The sequence below is a fragment of the Anser anser genome (genome assembly GCF_964211835.1).
Source record: "Anser anser genome assembly, chromosome: 25".
NCBI classification, from domain to species: Eukaryota; Metazoa; Chordata; class Aves; order Anseriformes; family Anatidae; genus Anser; species Anser anser.
This window is the reverse complement of record NC_139746.1, coordinates 3,718,647-3,731,422: the sequence shown is the minus strand read 5'-3', so window position 1 is coordinate 3,731,422 and position 12,776 is coordinate 3,718,647. Positions and strand designations below refer to the sequence as shown.

Genomic DNA, 12,776 nt, shown 5'->3' with positions numbered 1-12,776 from the left:
GGACGTGTTGGTCAGCGAGCCCCGGCCCTTCATGCCTTTGTCCCCCGGGGGACAGCAGGGACCCGGAGGGGTGGAGGGCACAGGCAGCCCCCCGGGGGCCAGCCCAGCCCCGGGCACGAGGCCCGGCAGGGACCGACGTGACGTGGGGAGGTGACGAGTGGTAGAGTCCAAGCCAACGTCTTCCCCGGATGTTCTCGACACCTATAAAAAGTGATTAATGCTGATACGTTCGTCTGAAAAAAAAAAAAAGGGAAATTGTCCCCGAAATGGGTGAAAGTTCATGGGCAGCCGCGGAGCCTGGACTTCGCCCACGGGCCCCTCCTGCCCTGCTCGGCGGAGGAGGACAAAAACATTTGGCTAATGAGTTACGGGGCGCAGTGGGCCTTCCCCGGGGCTGCCCTGCCGTCGCACACCGCCGGCCCCAATCAGCACCCGGGCGATTTTGCAATCCCGGCCGCTATTTCTGTGCCGTTGGAGTTTAAACTTTGCCACTCGGGTCAGGGCGAGGAGGAGGAGGAGGCGGCTGGACTCGGCATCCGCCCCGCTGCCGTGCGCCGAGGGGGTTCAGAAGCCAGGACGGATCCGCCGGTTTTGGGATCTCACGCAGGTACAGGACGTACGAGGCTGCCGGCGCTCAGCGGGGCCCCGCAGTCACCACAGGGCTCACCGAAAGGAGCGGGGATAAAGGATGGGGGGCAAGAAACCCCCTTTCTGGGCCGGCTGGCCAAATTTTAACGAATTAAAGAAAACTTTAATGACAGCCGTCCCCGGGCCCAGCTCGAAGGACCCTTGGGTCAGTGGAGGTTTGGGAGGGTCGGTTGTAGGGCCGGGCGGTGGGCTGAGTGGCCGGGGAGCAGGTTGGGAGGGCGTTAGTTGGCTGGGCAGCCAGCGGGTTGGTTATTTGGTCAAACAGCTGCTCGGTTGGCCAACGGGTTGGCCGTTCGACCTCTTTCTTGGCCGATTTTGTTGGTTTTGCTGCTCGGCTGGTCGGGCCGTCGCGCCCGGTCGGCCGGTTGGGTCCCTCGGGGTCCAGGGCCTGGAAGTGTTGTGGCAGGGGCAGAACGAGGCCGAGTCCCCCCCTTGGGGCCTCCTCCCCTCCTCCCTTCGCTGCCCCAAATGATTAACCCGATCTCCCCAGGGCCGGACGGGGCCGGACAGGGGAACTGAGGAGTGCTGAGCTCTGGGGCCTCATCCTGCTCCTCTGCCCCGGGACGTGGTGGGGCTGGGGCAGCTGGGGTTCTGCGGGGAGCCCCCTGCTGCGCAGATCTCTTTGGGGAAAAAAACGCAGGATTTGGGAGTTTCAGCAGCTGGAGGGGGGCGGGGAGGGCTGCTGCCATGCCCCGAGCCCCTGCAGGAGCACAGACCGTACGTGTGCGCTGCCTCCCGCACGCAGGCACTTGGGGCTTGTCCGGGTGTGCTCGTGCTTAAATACAGGTGCCAACACGTGCACACGTTTACACGCCCGTGTCTGCGTGGGTGCTCACACAGATTGCAGGGTCCTATCCTGCACACACGTGTCTGAATGGCGACACAAACTCCTGGGATTGCATCCACAGGCTCACACGCACGTTTGCACGCTCACTGTGCACGTACACCTCCTCCTGGTCCCACGCACGTCCCCGTGCTCCTCGCTCCCCTCTCGCCCGCCCCGTGAGCCGGGGCGTCCTGTAGAGCCTTGTGATGGGGGTGAGAGGCAGGGGGCAGCTGTGGGGACAGGGCTGGGGGCCTGACCCTGCCTCTTTGCAGCCATGGCCTCCACTGTGGGTAGCCTCGACAGCCTCGACCTGCTGGACCTCCTCTTCGACCGCCAGGACGGGATCCTCCGTGGCGTGGAGCTGGGGACATCCCCGGGCACCTGGCACGAGGATGGGGTGAGCCCTCAGGGCGGGGGGGGGGGCACGATTTGTGGGTGAGCTGGGGCCGCTTGTGGGGTCATCCCACAGCACGGGGAGGCTCCTGCGGGCACCCCATGGCAATGGGCACCCTGCGGTGACGGATGCCCGTATCCCCACAGTGCGCCCGGGACGGCGACAACTTCCTCAGCTCCATCCTGGGCTCTGGGGACTCAGCATCCGACTCTCCCAGCTGGTCCCCAGCCGCCAGCGACAGCGGGGTCTCCGAGGACCCCTCCTCTGACCACCTCGACAGCCCCCCGGGGTGCTGCGACGGGGGGCTCGGCGAGGCCCCGTACCCCTATGCCAACCCCTGCCAGGTGCTGCCACTCCCCGGGGGCACCGGGGCCCCGCGCCCCGAGGTCTCCATCGACCTGGGTGAGCCATGGGGAGAGACTGGGCTGGGGACACTGGGAGGCTGTGGGGGGGGATACTGGGGACACTGGGAGGCTGGGGGGGGTGGGAGAGGTGGGGTCTGTCAGGGGTGGTGAGGAAATGAGGGGAGCTGGGGGGACTGGAGGGATTTGGGCAGAGTGGGGAGAAATGGAGAGGGCTGGGGGCTGAGGGGGAGCCAGGGGATGGGGGGGGGGGGGACACAAGGACACAGCAGAGCTGACAGCCCCCCCGCGCGCCCCTTGCCCAGACATGTGGCACCCCGGCTTCTTCATGGAGGAGGGCCGGGACCTGCCCGTGGTCTCCGCACCCGCGTCCTGCACCCTCACCGTCAAGGACCTGCTGCTCTCAGGCAGCTCTGACGCTGTGAGTCCCCATCACCGTGTCCCCATCGCTCCTTGTCCCCAGCCCTGTCCCTCCCCGCCTGCCACCCCCATCCCTGTCCCTTTCACCATCCTTCCCTGCCCCTGTCCTTGTCCCCTCCCTTGGACCGTGGTCCCCGTCCTTTCCTCCTTATCCCTGCCACCTCCAGGTGACCGCCATCCCATTCCTGTGCCCATCCCTTCCTTTCCCCCCCCCCACATTTGTCCCCTTCCCCGCACCGTGTTCCTATTCCTGTCCCTTCCTGGGTGCCACCCTCACCCTGGGAGCGCGGTGCCCACCCGTGGTCCCCCGGGGCAGGCGCGGGGTGAGCCTGCAGCCCGGGATTTTCACCTGCCCGCGGTCCCGCAGCAGCCGCAGGCGCCCAGCTCCCTGCTGAGGCAGAGCCAGGGCCAGTTCCAGGAGCTGGTGCTGACGGAGGACGAGAAGAAGCTGCTGGCGAAGGAGGGGGTGTCCCTGCCCACGCAGCTGCCCCTCACCAAGGTGGGTCCCGGGGGGCCTGGGACACGCTCCGTGCTCCCCGGGGGCGCGTGGGCACCGGGCGCGGGGGTCCTGGTCCAGGGCTGCCCTCACCCTCCCTGTGCCCCCAGTACGAGGAGCGGGTGCTGAAGAAGATCCGCCGGAAGATCAGGAACAAGCAGTCAGCGCAGGAGAGCCGCAAGAAGAAGAAGGAGTACATCGACGGGCTGGAGAGCCGGTACAGCCCCGAGCCCCTGCGCCCAGCTGGGGGCCGACAGCCCTGCCCCGGGCTGGCCACACTGGGCGCGCTGCTCCCACCACCCTGCAGCTTGCCCCGAGCTCACGCATTTCTCCCTGTCCCCCAGGATGTCAGCGTGCACGGCCCAGAACCAAGAGCTGCAGAGGAAAGTCCTGCACCTGGAGAAGCAGAACTCGTAGGTGTCCCCCGGGACGAAGCGGGGCAGGATGGGGCTGGACGGGGTGGTTGGGACCCTGCCGGGAGGCGAATCCCAGAGCAGCCGGGGTGCTGACGGGTCCTCCTTGCCCCCAGGTCCCTCCTGGAGCAGCTGAAGAAACTCCAGGCCCTCGTGGTGCAGTCGAGCAACAAGGCAGCACAGACGGGGACCTGCATCGCGGTGCGTGGAGCCCCCGGCCCCTCGCCCCCGTGCCCTGCCCCAAACAGCACCGGGGGGCGAGGAACCGGCGGGGTTGTGCTGGCGGGGGCGGGTGGAGGGATGGGTACAAGGGTGGGCACGGGCTGAGGTGGGGGAGAGATGCTCCGGGGTTGAATGGAAGGAAGGAGGGATGGACGCGCGTGAGGATGGAGGGATAAGGACAGATGGAGTGCTGGCAGGGGTGCATGGGCAGGGAGAAACGGGGGGACGCAGCCCTGGGTCTGCCCCCAGCCCCCTCTCCATGAGCCACAGCCCCCTCCAGCACCGCCCGCCGTGACGTCCCCTCCTCTGCCCCCAGGTCCTGCTGCTCTCCTTCGCGCTCATCGTCTTCCCCTCCATCAGCCCGTTCGCCCCGAGCAAGGCCGAGGCAGACGGGGACTTCGGACCGGTGCGAGGTGAGGAGGGGGCCAGGGGCTCTCTGCCAGCGCTGCGCCGGGGGCGCCGGTGCTGACCCCGACCCTCCTTCGCGCTCAGTTTTCTCCAGGTCCCTGCACAACGCCGCTGCCTCCCGCGTGGCTTACGCACAGCCCCGAGCCAGGGACGAGAAGCCCCCGGAGCCGCTGTGGTCGGAGCACGCAGGCGAAAGCCTCGAGACGCTGCACGAAGCTTTCGGCGGCCGCTCCTTCTCTCCGCGCCCGGACGAGGCTTCGCCCCGCAACGGCAGCCAGCCGCTCACCTCCGACAGCCTGAGCCACGGGGACAGGGAGCGAGACGGAGCCACGTCGGGGGGTGGCAGCACGTCGGGGGACGGCCTGGCATCGCTTGCGTGGACCAAGGGCGACCACAGCAGCCGGCCCGCGGTGCTGGAGCCGGCCGAGGAGCTTTAAGCAGCACCCAGGGACCACAGGGGATGCGCCGGGGTGGCTCAGCACCCCATCCCCTCTGGGACAAGCCCTCGGGGCGGCCCCCCGGGGTCCCCCTCCAGGCGTGGACAGATGCCGGACCCACTTGGCTTTGCTTCTATCTGTGAACTGGGAAGAGAAGACTGGTTCCCATTGGCCTTACTGGGAGGGAAGGAAGGGGCTGCTCCCGCCCCCTGGGTGCAGCGGGGGTTGCAGAAGGGACAGGGGGTTGGTCAAGGTGGGGAGGAGGGGACCCAAAAGGCCCCGGTCTGGCTGGTTATCGACACCGCAACTTGGTGGTTTTGTTCACTTTTTTTTTTTTTTAACTTCATTTTCATCACTAAATAAAGGTATTTTGGAAAAAAAAATCACCTGCCTTTGTTTAATACGATCGGGTTTTATAGGCGTTTAACAGGGTGATCCACAGGGTTCCAAGGCCCCTTGGGCAGGGGACCTCTCCGATCCAGCTGCCGTGAGGCGACAGGACCCAGCAGAGCTGGGATTTTGCTGTGAGCCACCAGCAGAGCAGCCCCCGCTCTATTTGGGACTGCAACACCTGCCCCAGGGACCCCGTCGTGTCAGCCCCGCAGCGTTACTGGCCCAGCACCCTTGGCTCTGGCCCCTCCGAGGTCTGCAGGGCACAGCTGGGCTCCGCAACCCCCTCCTCACGGAGAGGGAATTGCACCGAGCGGGGCCGCGCCGTTTTCAAGCAGAGGACGTTCCTCCCCGGCTGGCAGGTGCAAGCTGCCCAGACGCACACAATTCGAGTGTATTTAATACTTACATAAAAAAAGGGACAATGTTGGAGGGTATAAAAAAAAGTCGGTAGGAAAAGTGGCACAGACGAGCGTCTAGACAGCCGGGGAACAGTCCGGGTCAGGTGAGGAGAGGCTCCACCTTCATCTTCTTCGTCGGCGGCGGCCCCGTGTCCGGGCTGGGACACTCCTGCTTCAGACTGTCACCGTGCTCCGCCAGCGCGGTCCCGAGGTCGGGGCACAGCCCGGCCGTGCCGTTGCACTGGGCGAAGGATTCCTCCTTGAGCAGCCCGCGAGCCTCAGGCTCAAATTTGAAGAGCTGTTGGGGCTCGGCGGGCTCGGCGCTCTCCACCACCACCGGCCCCGTCCACTCCGGGACTTCGAGCCCCAGGTGCTTCATCAGCTTCGTCATGACATCGTCGACGTAGGCGTGGATGCGCAGGTCGGCCTGTTTGTCCTGGGGCGAGCAAGGGCAAGCGTGGCGTTAGGGGACGGACACCGTGTGCGGGGACGGGCGTCTGCTCCCAGGGAGCGCCTGGGGACAGGGACTGGGCGACGGCTCGGCCGCGCGCAGACTCCAGGGCCCCTGTCCCCGGGACACCGCCCGTGGAGGAGCACGGACTGAGCCCCTGACCCCCCCCGGCTCCCCTGCAGGCTGACAGGGCTGCGCCCAGGTGCAGGCAGGCTGCTTGCACCTTTAAACGCAGCCTGAGAGGCAGGCGCGGACAGGGCAGAGCGGGACAGGGACAAGGGAGCTCCAATAACAACCCGGAAACCCCTCAGCTGCGGTTATTCAGAAGGCAGCTGACAATTAGGGCACCAAAAGCAGTGCTGATTACGGAACAGACTCCTCCTGACACGGCTTACGCGTGTGCAGTTATTTCACTGGAGATAACTCACCAGAGGATCCACCAGGCTTTGGGACGGGCTTTTATTATGCCCTGAAGATGGAAGATGTACCTTCCAGTTCTGTGTGTTTATCAGAGGTTGCCGACTTAAACCCCGCAACAGCGGAGGCGCAGCCTTCCACCCTTCTGCTTGGGAGGGGGCAACGCGCGGGGACCAACCCACGATGGGGCTAAAAACGCGCGGGGAAAGGAGCAGAGCAGGACAGAGCGAATCGCCCCGAGCGCAGAGCAGCAAGGACGCCCCCACTCACATGCTTGGTTGCTTGCAGGTTGACTATGACGAGCTTCCCTCCTCTCTTCTTCGTGATTAGCGGGAGGTTGCCACTGGGTTTGATCTGCAGAGAGGTCCCCAGCGTGACAGAGAGATCAGCTTTCCTGCGGGGAGGAGCAAAAAACACCCAGGGCAGGGAAAATAAATAAATACAAATCCCCAGCCATACCCAGACTGCTGCTTCCACCCTGCTCCAGCCTGGACTCGACGAGCTCCTGAGCCGGAAAGCGACGCTGCGGCCAGGATTTGCCGTTTTTTTTCCTCGGCCACTTTCTGGGTGAAGAGCTGGGCGCCGCTGCCCTGCTGGTACAGCCTCAGGGCTGCAAGGCACAAAACCCACGAGCAAAGCCAGGCAGGGGCAGCCTGAGGGGGGGCGGCTGCGGGGCTGGCGGAGGGCAGGGGCTGGGGCAGCCTCCCCGGGCGCTGCGAGCTGCGGGTGTCAGCAGCTGCGGCGGCTTCAAAAGCCTGAGCGCAGTAACACGTACCTGCAGGCTTCGTCCGCCAGCGTGAGGTCCCGGTCAGGAAGGGAATCCTCCCAGTCCAGAATAGTGTCTCGTAACTTCCCCCTAGAAGACACGCGGGGACCGGGGTTACCCCTGCCAGGCAGGACCGGCCGGCAGAGCTGCCCTGGGACAGCGGGGACAGCCCCGGTGACGCAGACCCGTTACACCCCGCTCGGCCCAGCGCTGCAGAGCGACAGGTCTCTGAGCAGCTCCGAGGACTCCCCAGCGAGGAAGGGCACATCGAGAATTCACCTGCACGAGGTTATTTTGTGGCTGGCGCTGAGACGCCACCAAAAGTCACAATCACTGTTCTTATTCGGAGCCGGGACGTGCCTTTATTTAGCTCCCCAGCCTCAGAGCTGGCCTGGAGCCCCCCGCCCTCCTGCGCCAGCTCCCTCTCTGGCTGCAGAAAGGGAGAAGCAGCTGCCCTGGGTCCTGCCCCATTCAGCTCAGAGAGCTCAGATCTCCTCCCTGACCTGGAGGGATTGCCGGCACAGCCCTCCACGCCAAATCCAAGCACCACGATCACCTCCTGCCACCCCGGTGCCGGGCTGTGCCCCCTCCCCAGCACGCTGTCCCCTCCCGGAGCCCCCCCACCCCCCGCCGTTACCTGCAGGCCCGCAGCCCTCGGGCTTTGGTGACGCTGCACAGCCTGCCCGTTGGCTTCAGCCCCATGCTGCCCACGACGGCGTCCCGCACGTACTGCCTGCACACACGACACGCAGGGTGCTGCTCAGGCGAGGTGGTGGCACCGCCGCGAGGCGTCCCCGCGGCGCGGCGCATCTCACGGCACAGCCGGGACCGAAGGGAGGTGGCGGCTGGGAGCGATGAGCTGAGCACCAAACCTCAGCCCGCACCTTCCCCCAGGTGCTGCCGACAGCTCCTTCCCTTTCAGGGGAAGCCCCCCCAGCCCTACAGACCCCACAGAGCCTCTATTGACCCTACAATTGATTCTATTGACCCCCCCATTGATTCTGTAGACCCCCCTAGAGCCACGGCTCCCCCAACAGCTCCAGAGCCACAGAGGTTTGCTGCCAACCGGGGCGGAAAACCTAGCGTGGAGCAACCTCCTCTCGCAACCCCCCGCGGAGGTGTCTCAAAACGTTCAGCCCCCGCTGTTTGGTGGGGTTTAGGACTGGGACAGGACAGATCTGCACACGAAGCCCCGCACGCCGTGCTGGGGGCCTGCCAGACAGAGTCCCCCCAGCACGTGCAGGGCCTCCGCCGTCCCCTGGGGACAGCGACGAAGCCCCCACCCGCTGCCGCCCCCCCCCCGGGCTCGCAGCTCACGTACTTGCCGCATTTCACGCACTCCTCCACAAACATGTTCCCGTGGAGCTCGGCCAGCTTGTCCCTGCAGGAGAAATGGCAGAGGTGAAAGCCCAGGAAAAGCTGCCCGACCCCCCCCACGCCCTTTTAGGGACCTGCACCTCAAGGGCTCCCCCACCTTCCACGAGGTCAGCACCGAGGGGAATTGCTCTAGTTACACGCTAAGAAAGAGGTGGCAGCGTCAGAGCAAGGCTCCGGGTGCCACGAGGCCGCCCACCTCGCTGCAGCGGGTCTGACAGAAAGGACAGCTGGCTGGGCACGGGGGGGGGGGGGGGGGGGGGTCCCTGCCCCGAGGGCGGCCGGAGCACGCGGGGCAGGCAGGAGCTGGCAGGACTGCAGCACACGGAGCAGCGCTTGTGCGTTTAGCTCAAGAAATAACTTCGCAAAGGCAATCCGGGCAGAGCCGCGCCGCTTGCCGGGCAGGGAGGACCCAGGGGACGTGTTCAGGGCCCGGGAAGAGAGCTCCTGCTGCGCGGCTTCACTTCCAGCACGAGAGCACCGTGCTGCGTCCGCCACAGCTGGGGCTGAGGGGAAGGGCCGCGCGCCCTGGCTTTTCCATTTTAAAAGCTTTTCCATTTTAAAAGCTTTTTGATTTGAAACGCTTTTCGATTTCGAAAGCTTCCAGCCACGGCACCAGTTCTCCACCTGCTCCGACCTAGTCTCACACCACCTCTGTCGCCCTGCGACCACCCAGGTCTTTGCCCTCCTCAGCACTCCGCGGTTTTCTCCCCGGCCTCGCACGGTCCCAACCCTTTCCGCTCCTTTTGACCAAAACTCCCCGCGAGCTCAGCACCAGCCTCGAAGTGCTGAAGCTAGTGGCAAACGAAGCCACGCTCTCCCCGCGTTCCCGCGAGCCCCACAACGGCTGGAAACCTCCTCCAGGGAGGACGGAGACGGGACCGACCTGATTTCCACAGCGCCGAGCCACCTGGCGCCAGCTCGGCAACCCTTTCTCAAGCACGTGCTGCGCTCGAGGGGAAGAGCGGCGCTAAACCAGAAGGCGAGCCGGTGGCACCGGGCTGGGGGGAGCCCAGCTGAGCCCCGGTGATTATTTCCTATCCTTTTTTCCCCGTGGCTGTTTGATTTAAAAAGGCAAACGCGGTGCCAGGAGCAGGAACCAGGACTCGGGGCCTTCAATAATAGGGAACAGCCCCCCGAGGCAGCTCTCCGCCCCACCAACGACGGCTGAGGCCATTTGTGAGACGCGTCTTTACCGAGGTCCCCCTCCTGCTCCTTATTCTCACCCCAACTTCCTTCACTTTATTCCCTTACTCGAATGCAGCTGCTCCTCCTCCAGGCAGCTCTGAGCAGCTTGGCTCACAAGATAATAATCGCCTGGTGGTCTCTTAAGTGCTGGAAACGTTTTGTTTTTTCAGTCACAGGCCGAAGTTTCTAGTTGCTGCAAGCGCTCACGGAGCAGCGGGTTCATCTGAGGACAACTTTGAAACAGGCACGGAGCTGAGCTGTGCCTCGGCCCCCGCCCAGGCGGGGAGCGGAGAGCTCTCCCCCTCAGCTCCTGCACGTCGCAGCTCCCCGCAGAGGGAACGCCGCTATCCCCGGCCCCGCCGCAGCTGCTGAAGAAATCAGAGACCGCAGCCGGTAAGCCAGACCAGTTCCAGCCGCAGAACTCTCCCTGCCCTGCCCCTCCTGCACTTCCACACAGTTACTGAGAAGCAAAGTAACCTTCGGAGGCAATCCTGGGCCCAGGCATCGTCTCCTCAATGGGGCAGCACTGCCATGAACTGTTTGCTCTTGAGAAATTTGGCTTAAGCAGACCCCAGAGCAGCACAATGCCTGGTGCTCCGGATTGCCCCGGCAGTGCCGGTAAAACAGCTGCGTCTCCGCGAGCAGCAGCGGCAGGTTCGGGCGCTCTCGCCCTCCCTCCCGCCCGCTCAGCCCTGCGGCTGGGTGCAGGAAAGGATCGCGTGCCCTGAGCTGGGCTCTGAGCCCTGCCTGCTCTCCTCGAAGCCGACGCCTCGCGTCCCCCGGCCGGTCGCATGCTGCAGCCGCTCAGCCGACAGGGGACAACACGCGACAGCCCAGCGCCGCGGCCCGTTCCACCTGCCAGCACCCTCAGCAGCTTCTGGGTGCGCTTCTGAGAGCATCAGCTGAGGCTGACTTCGTTTCAGCACCCTCCACATTGCGACCATCACGTCTCTTCTCTAAATTCAGGCTGCTTTCTCTACCTCTTCCCTCACCGGTGCGTTCCAATTTCTGCTCCCACCGTCAGCGAGCAGCCAGCTCCCAAACCAGCTTCGAAACTTAAGCCCCAGCACAGGGAGGGAATTAACAAATAGCTGGCGCTTTTCGGTTGCAAAGGTTCGCACGTGAGGCCGTGCTAACCAGGCAGCACGAACCGCGCGCAGCGGGGACAGACACGAGGGACCTGGAGGCAGGGCGGAGGAGGCAGTACCGTGGGAATCCCGAGCGCACGTGAAGGCCGTCCACGTTCTGGCTGACCAGGAATTTCAGGATGCCGACCCTCTGCAGCCCCAGCAGCGCCATGTGAGTCTTGGAGGGCCTGGCGTTCTCAAAGGTGGTGTCGAATTTTGGGGAGAGCCCCTTCTCTTCCATAGTCCAGACGCCATTGGGCCCCCTGCAGCAGCGGGGACAGAAGAAGCAACAGCTGAGGTCTCGGGCTCTAGGAGGACGCTTGCAAACGCATCACAGGCCCTATCAGCGGAGGACGAGCAAGGCACTGCTAAACGAGGGTCGTGCGTTACCGATTAACGTCCTTGATGCAAGCAGGGCATGCGCGGGGCTTCCGTGGGCACAATTTAACACCAAACCAGCATGCAAGACGTAAAAGGTTTCAGCCGGATACGGGACCGGACGGGAGGGATGGAGCAGGTCGCCCTGCAGGCGGGATGGGGGGCGGGAAGCACCGGGCAGAGCTTTACGAGGTGTGAGCTGGACTCGGCAGTGGTGCTGCCCTCCCGGCCCGCGCCTGCTGCCCACCGTCGTTACCTGAAGTCGGGGATCCCCGAGGCGGTGCTGATCCCGGCCCCGGTGTGGAACACCACGTTGGAGGAGCTCCGTATCAAGTCGGCCAGCTCGCGCACCTTCCTCTCCAGCTCCTCCGGTGGGTCAAAGATCTGAGCGGGAGAGAAACCACGAGGGGAATGGAGGGACGCAGCGACAGGCCCCGCGTGCCTCCCAGCAGGCACAGAGACCCAGCGCACCACAAAGCCGCGACGAAAACTCCAGGCAGGAGATTTTGCATTGCTGAACAACAAACACATGTAACTGGAGAGGAACAGCACTTTATATGCTCATCCCCACAGAGGATAAGGGATTAACAAAAGCAGGACGGTGGGCACTGGCGGACGGAGTCCTGGGCACACCCTGCTTTTTGGTGCAGGCACAGAATTTCTTTTCTGTGGGCTGTTTCTCCAGGCCAGCCTCCTGGGGACCAGGGCTGGGGACAGGCCCCTGCATGACCCCATCCCCTCTCCCCAGAGCCCTTCACAGAACCCCAGAATGGCCGGGGTTGGAGGGGACTTCTGGAAATCACCTGGTCCAACCCCCTGCCGAGCAGGATCACCCAGAGCGCATTGTGCAGGGTCACATCCAGGCGGGTTTTGGGTATCTCCAGAGCAGGAGACCCCACAGCCTCTCCGGGCAGCCTGTCCCAGTGCTCTGTCACCCCCCAGCACAGAAGTGCCCCCTCATATTCCTCAAACTCCTCCTGGGCTCGGTTTGTGCCCGCTGCCTCTCGTCCTGTCGCTGGGCACGGCCGAAAAGCCACCAGCTCCATCCCCTTGCACCCTCCCCTCTGATATTCACACATTAACGAGCTTTCCCCTCACTTTTCTCCCTTCCAGGCTTTCTTAAGCTTCCCGAGCATCCCTAGGGACGTGGGGACGGGGTCACCCCAAACCCCCCCAGGGCCAGGCCCCTCACACCCCTGCAGCCACCCCAAGAACCAAGGGGGACCCCAAGGGGCAGGACACGCTGAGGGGGGGTCTGGGCAAAAAGGGGGAGCCCCGAGGGGGGTCCCCAAAGACCCCACGGGGGGGGGGGACACGAAAGGCCCCGACGGGGGGAGGGGGGGGCGCGCACAGGCTCGGTTGCCATGGAGACCCGCTAGGCCGCAGCGGGCCGCCCCCGCTAGGCCGCGCTCACCTCGGGGAGGCCGCATTTGCCTTTATCCGAGTAGGGCGAGAGCCCGGCCGCGTAGTTCACCGCCATGGCCCGCCCCGGGCACCGGAGCGCTCATTGTTGTCGGTCCCCGGGCGGGCGGAAGCGCGGAGGGAGGCCGCGGGGCGGGTGCATATGCGCGGGCAGCCGCCAGGGGGAAGGCGTCGCCGCCATCTTGGTGCCTGGCAGCGGGGCGCGGCTGCCCTCACTCGGTCCTGCTCTTGGGCCC

General features: G+C 64.9%; 2 protein-coding genes across 4 annotated transcripts; one reads left to right on the top strand and one right to left on the bottom strand.

Moving 5' to 3' along the window:
- The first annotated feature begins 242 nt into the window (after window positions 1-242).
- CREB3L3 (cAMP responsive element binding protein 3 like 3) lies at window positions 243-5,009 on the top strand. Of its 2 annotated transcripts, none has more exons than XM_083810708.1 (10): window positions 243-607; window positions 1,747-1,871; window positions 2,015-2,270; window positions 2,536-2,651; window positions 3,021-3,149; window positions 3,257-3,363; window positions 3,491-3,559; window positions 3,676-3,760; window positions 4,098-4,194; window positions 4,274-5,009. In XM_083810708.1, exons 1-10 carry the CDS (start codon window positions 361-363, stop codon window positions 4,624-4,626), a joined length of 1,584 nt encoding a protein of 527 aa, XP_083666834.1. In that variant the 5' UTR covers window positions 243-360; the 3' UTR covers window positions 4,627-5,009. The 2 variants fall into 2 exon arrangements, with proteins under 2 accessions (XP_083666834.1, XP_083666833.1); XM_083810707.1 differs by having other exon boundaries at window positions 244-607; window positions 3,018-3,149.
- A 391-nt stretch (window positions 5,010-5,400) lies between these two features.
- SIRT6 (sirtuin 6) lies at window positions 5,401-12,690 on the bottom strand. Of its 2 annotated transcripts, XM_083810709.1 has the most exons (9): window positions 12,533-12,690; window positions 11,375-11,502; window positions 10,821-11,003; window positions 8,373-8,432; window positions 7,689-7,784; window positions 7,061-7,141; window positions 6,745-6,895; window positions 6,556-6,639; window positions 5,401-5,853 (listed from the first exon to the last, which is right to left on the bottom strand). In XM_083810709.1, exons 1-9 carry the CDS (start codon window positions 12,596-12,598, stop codon window positions 5,518-5,520), a joined length of 1,185 nt encoding a protein of 394 aa, XP_083666835.1. In that variant the 5' UTR covers window positions 12,599-12,690; the 3' UTR covers window positions 5,401-5,517. The 2 variants fall into 2 exon arrangements, with proteins under 2 accessions (XP_083666835.1, XP_083666836.1); XM_083810710.1 differs by lacking the exon at window positions 6,745-6,895 and having other exon boundaries at window positions 6,556-6,679.
- Window positions 12,691-12,776: the final 86 nt, after the last annotated feature.

Excerpts from the sequence above, each read along its gene's own strand:
- CREB3L3 (XM_083810707.1), top strand. The coding sequence starts at position 361 with ATGAGTTACGGGGCGCAGTGGGCCTTCCCCGGGGCTGCCCTGCCGTCG. Across the intron at positions 3,560-3,675 it reads CACCTGGAGAAGCAGAACTC|GTCCCTCCTGGAGCAGCTGA; the intron begins GTAGGTGTCCCC and ends CCTTGCCCCCAG. Across the intron at positions 4,195-4,273 it reads GGACTTCGGACCGGTGCGAG|TTTTCTCCAGGTCCCTGCAC; the intron begins GTGAGGAGGGGG and ends CTTCGCGCTCAG.
- SIRT6 (XM_083810709.1), bottom strand. The coding sequence starts at position 12,598 with ATGGCGGTGAACTACGCGGCCGGGCTCTCGCCCTACTCGGATAAAGGC. Across the intron at positions 6,896-7,060 it reads CTGGCGGACGAAGCCTGCAG|CCCTGAGGCTGTACCAGCAG; the intron begins GTACGTGTTACT and ends TGTGCCTTGCAG. Across the intron at positions 6,640-6,744 it reads GGGTGGAAGCAGCAGTCTGG|ATCAAACCCAGTGGCAACCT; the intron begins GTATGGCTGGGG and ends ACCTCTCTGCAG.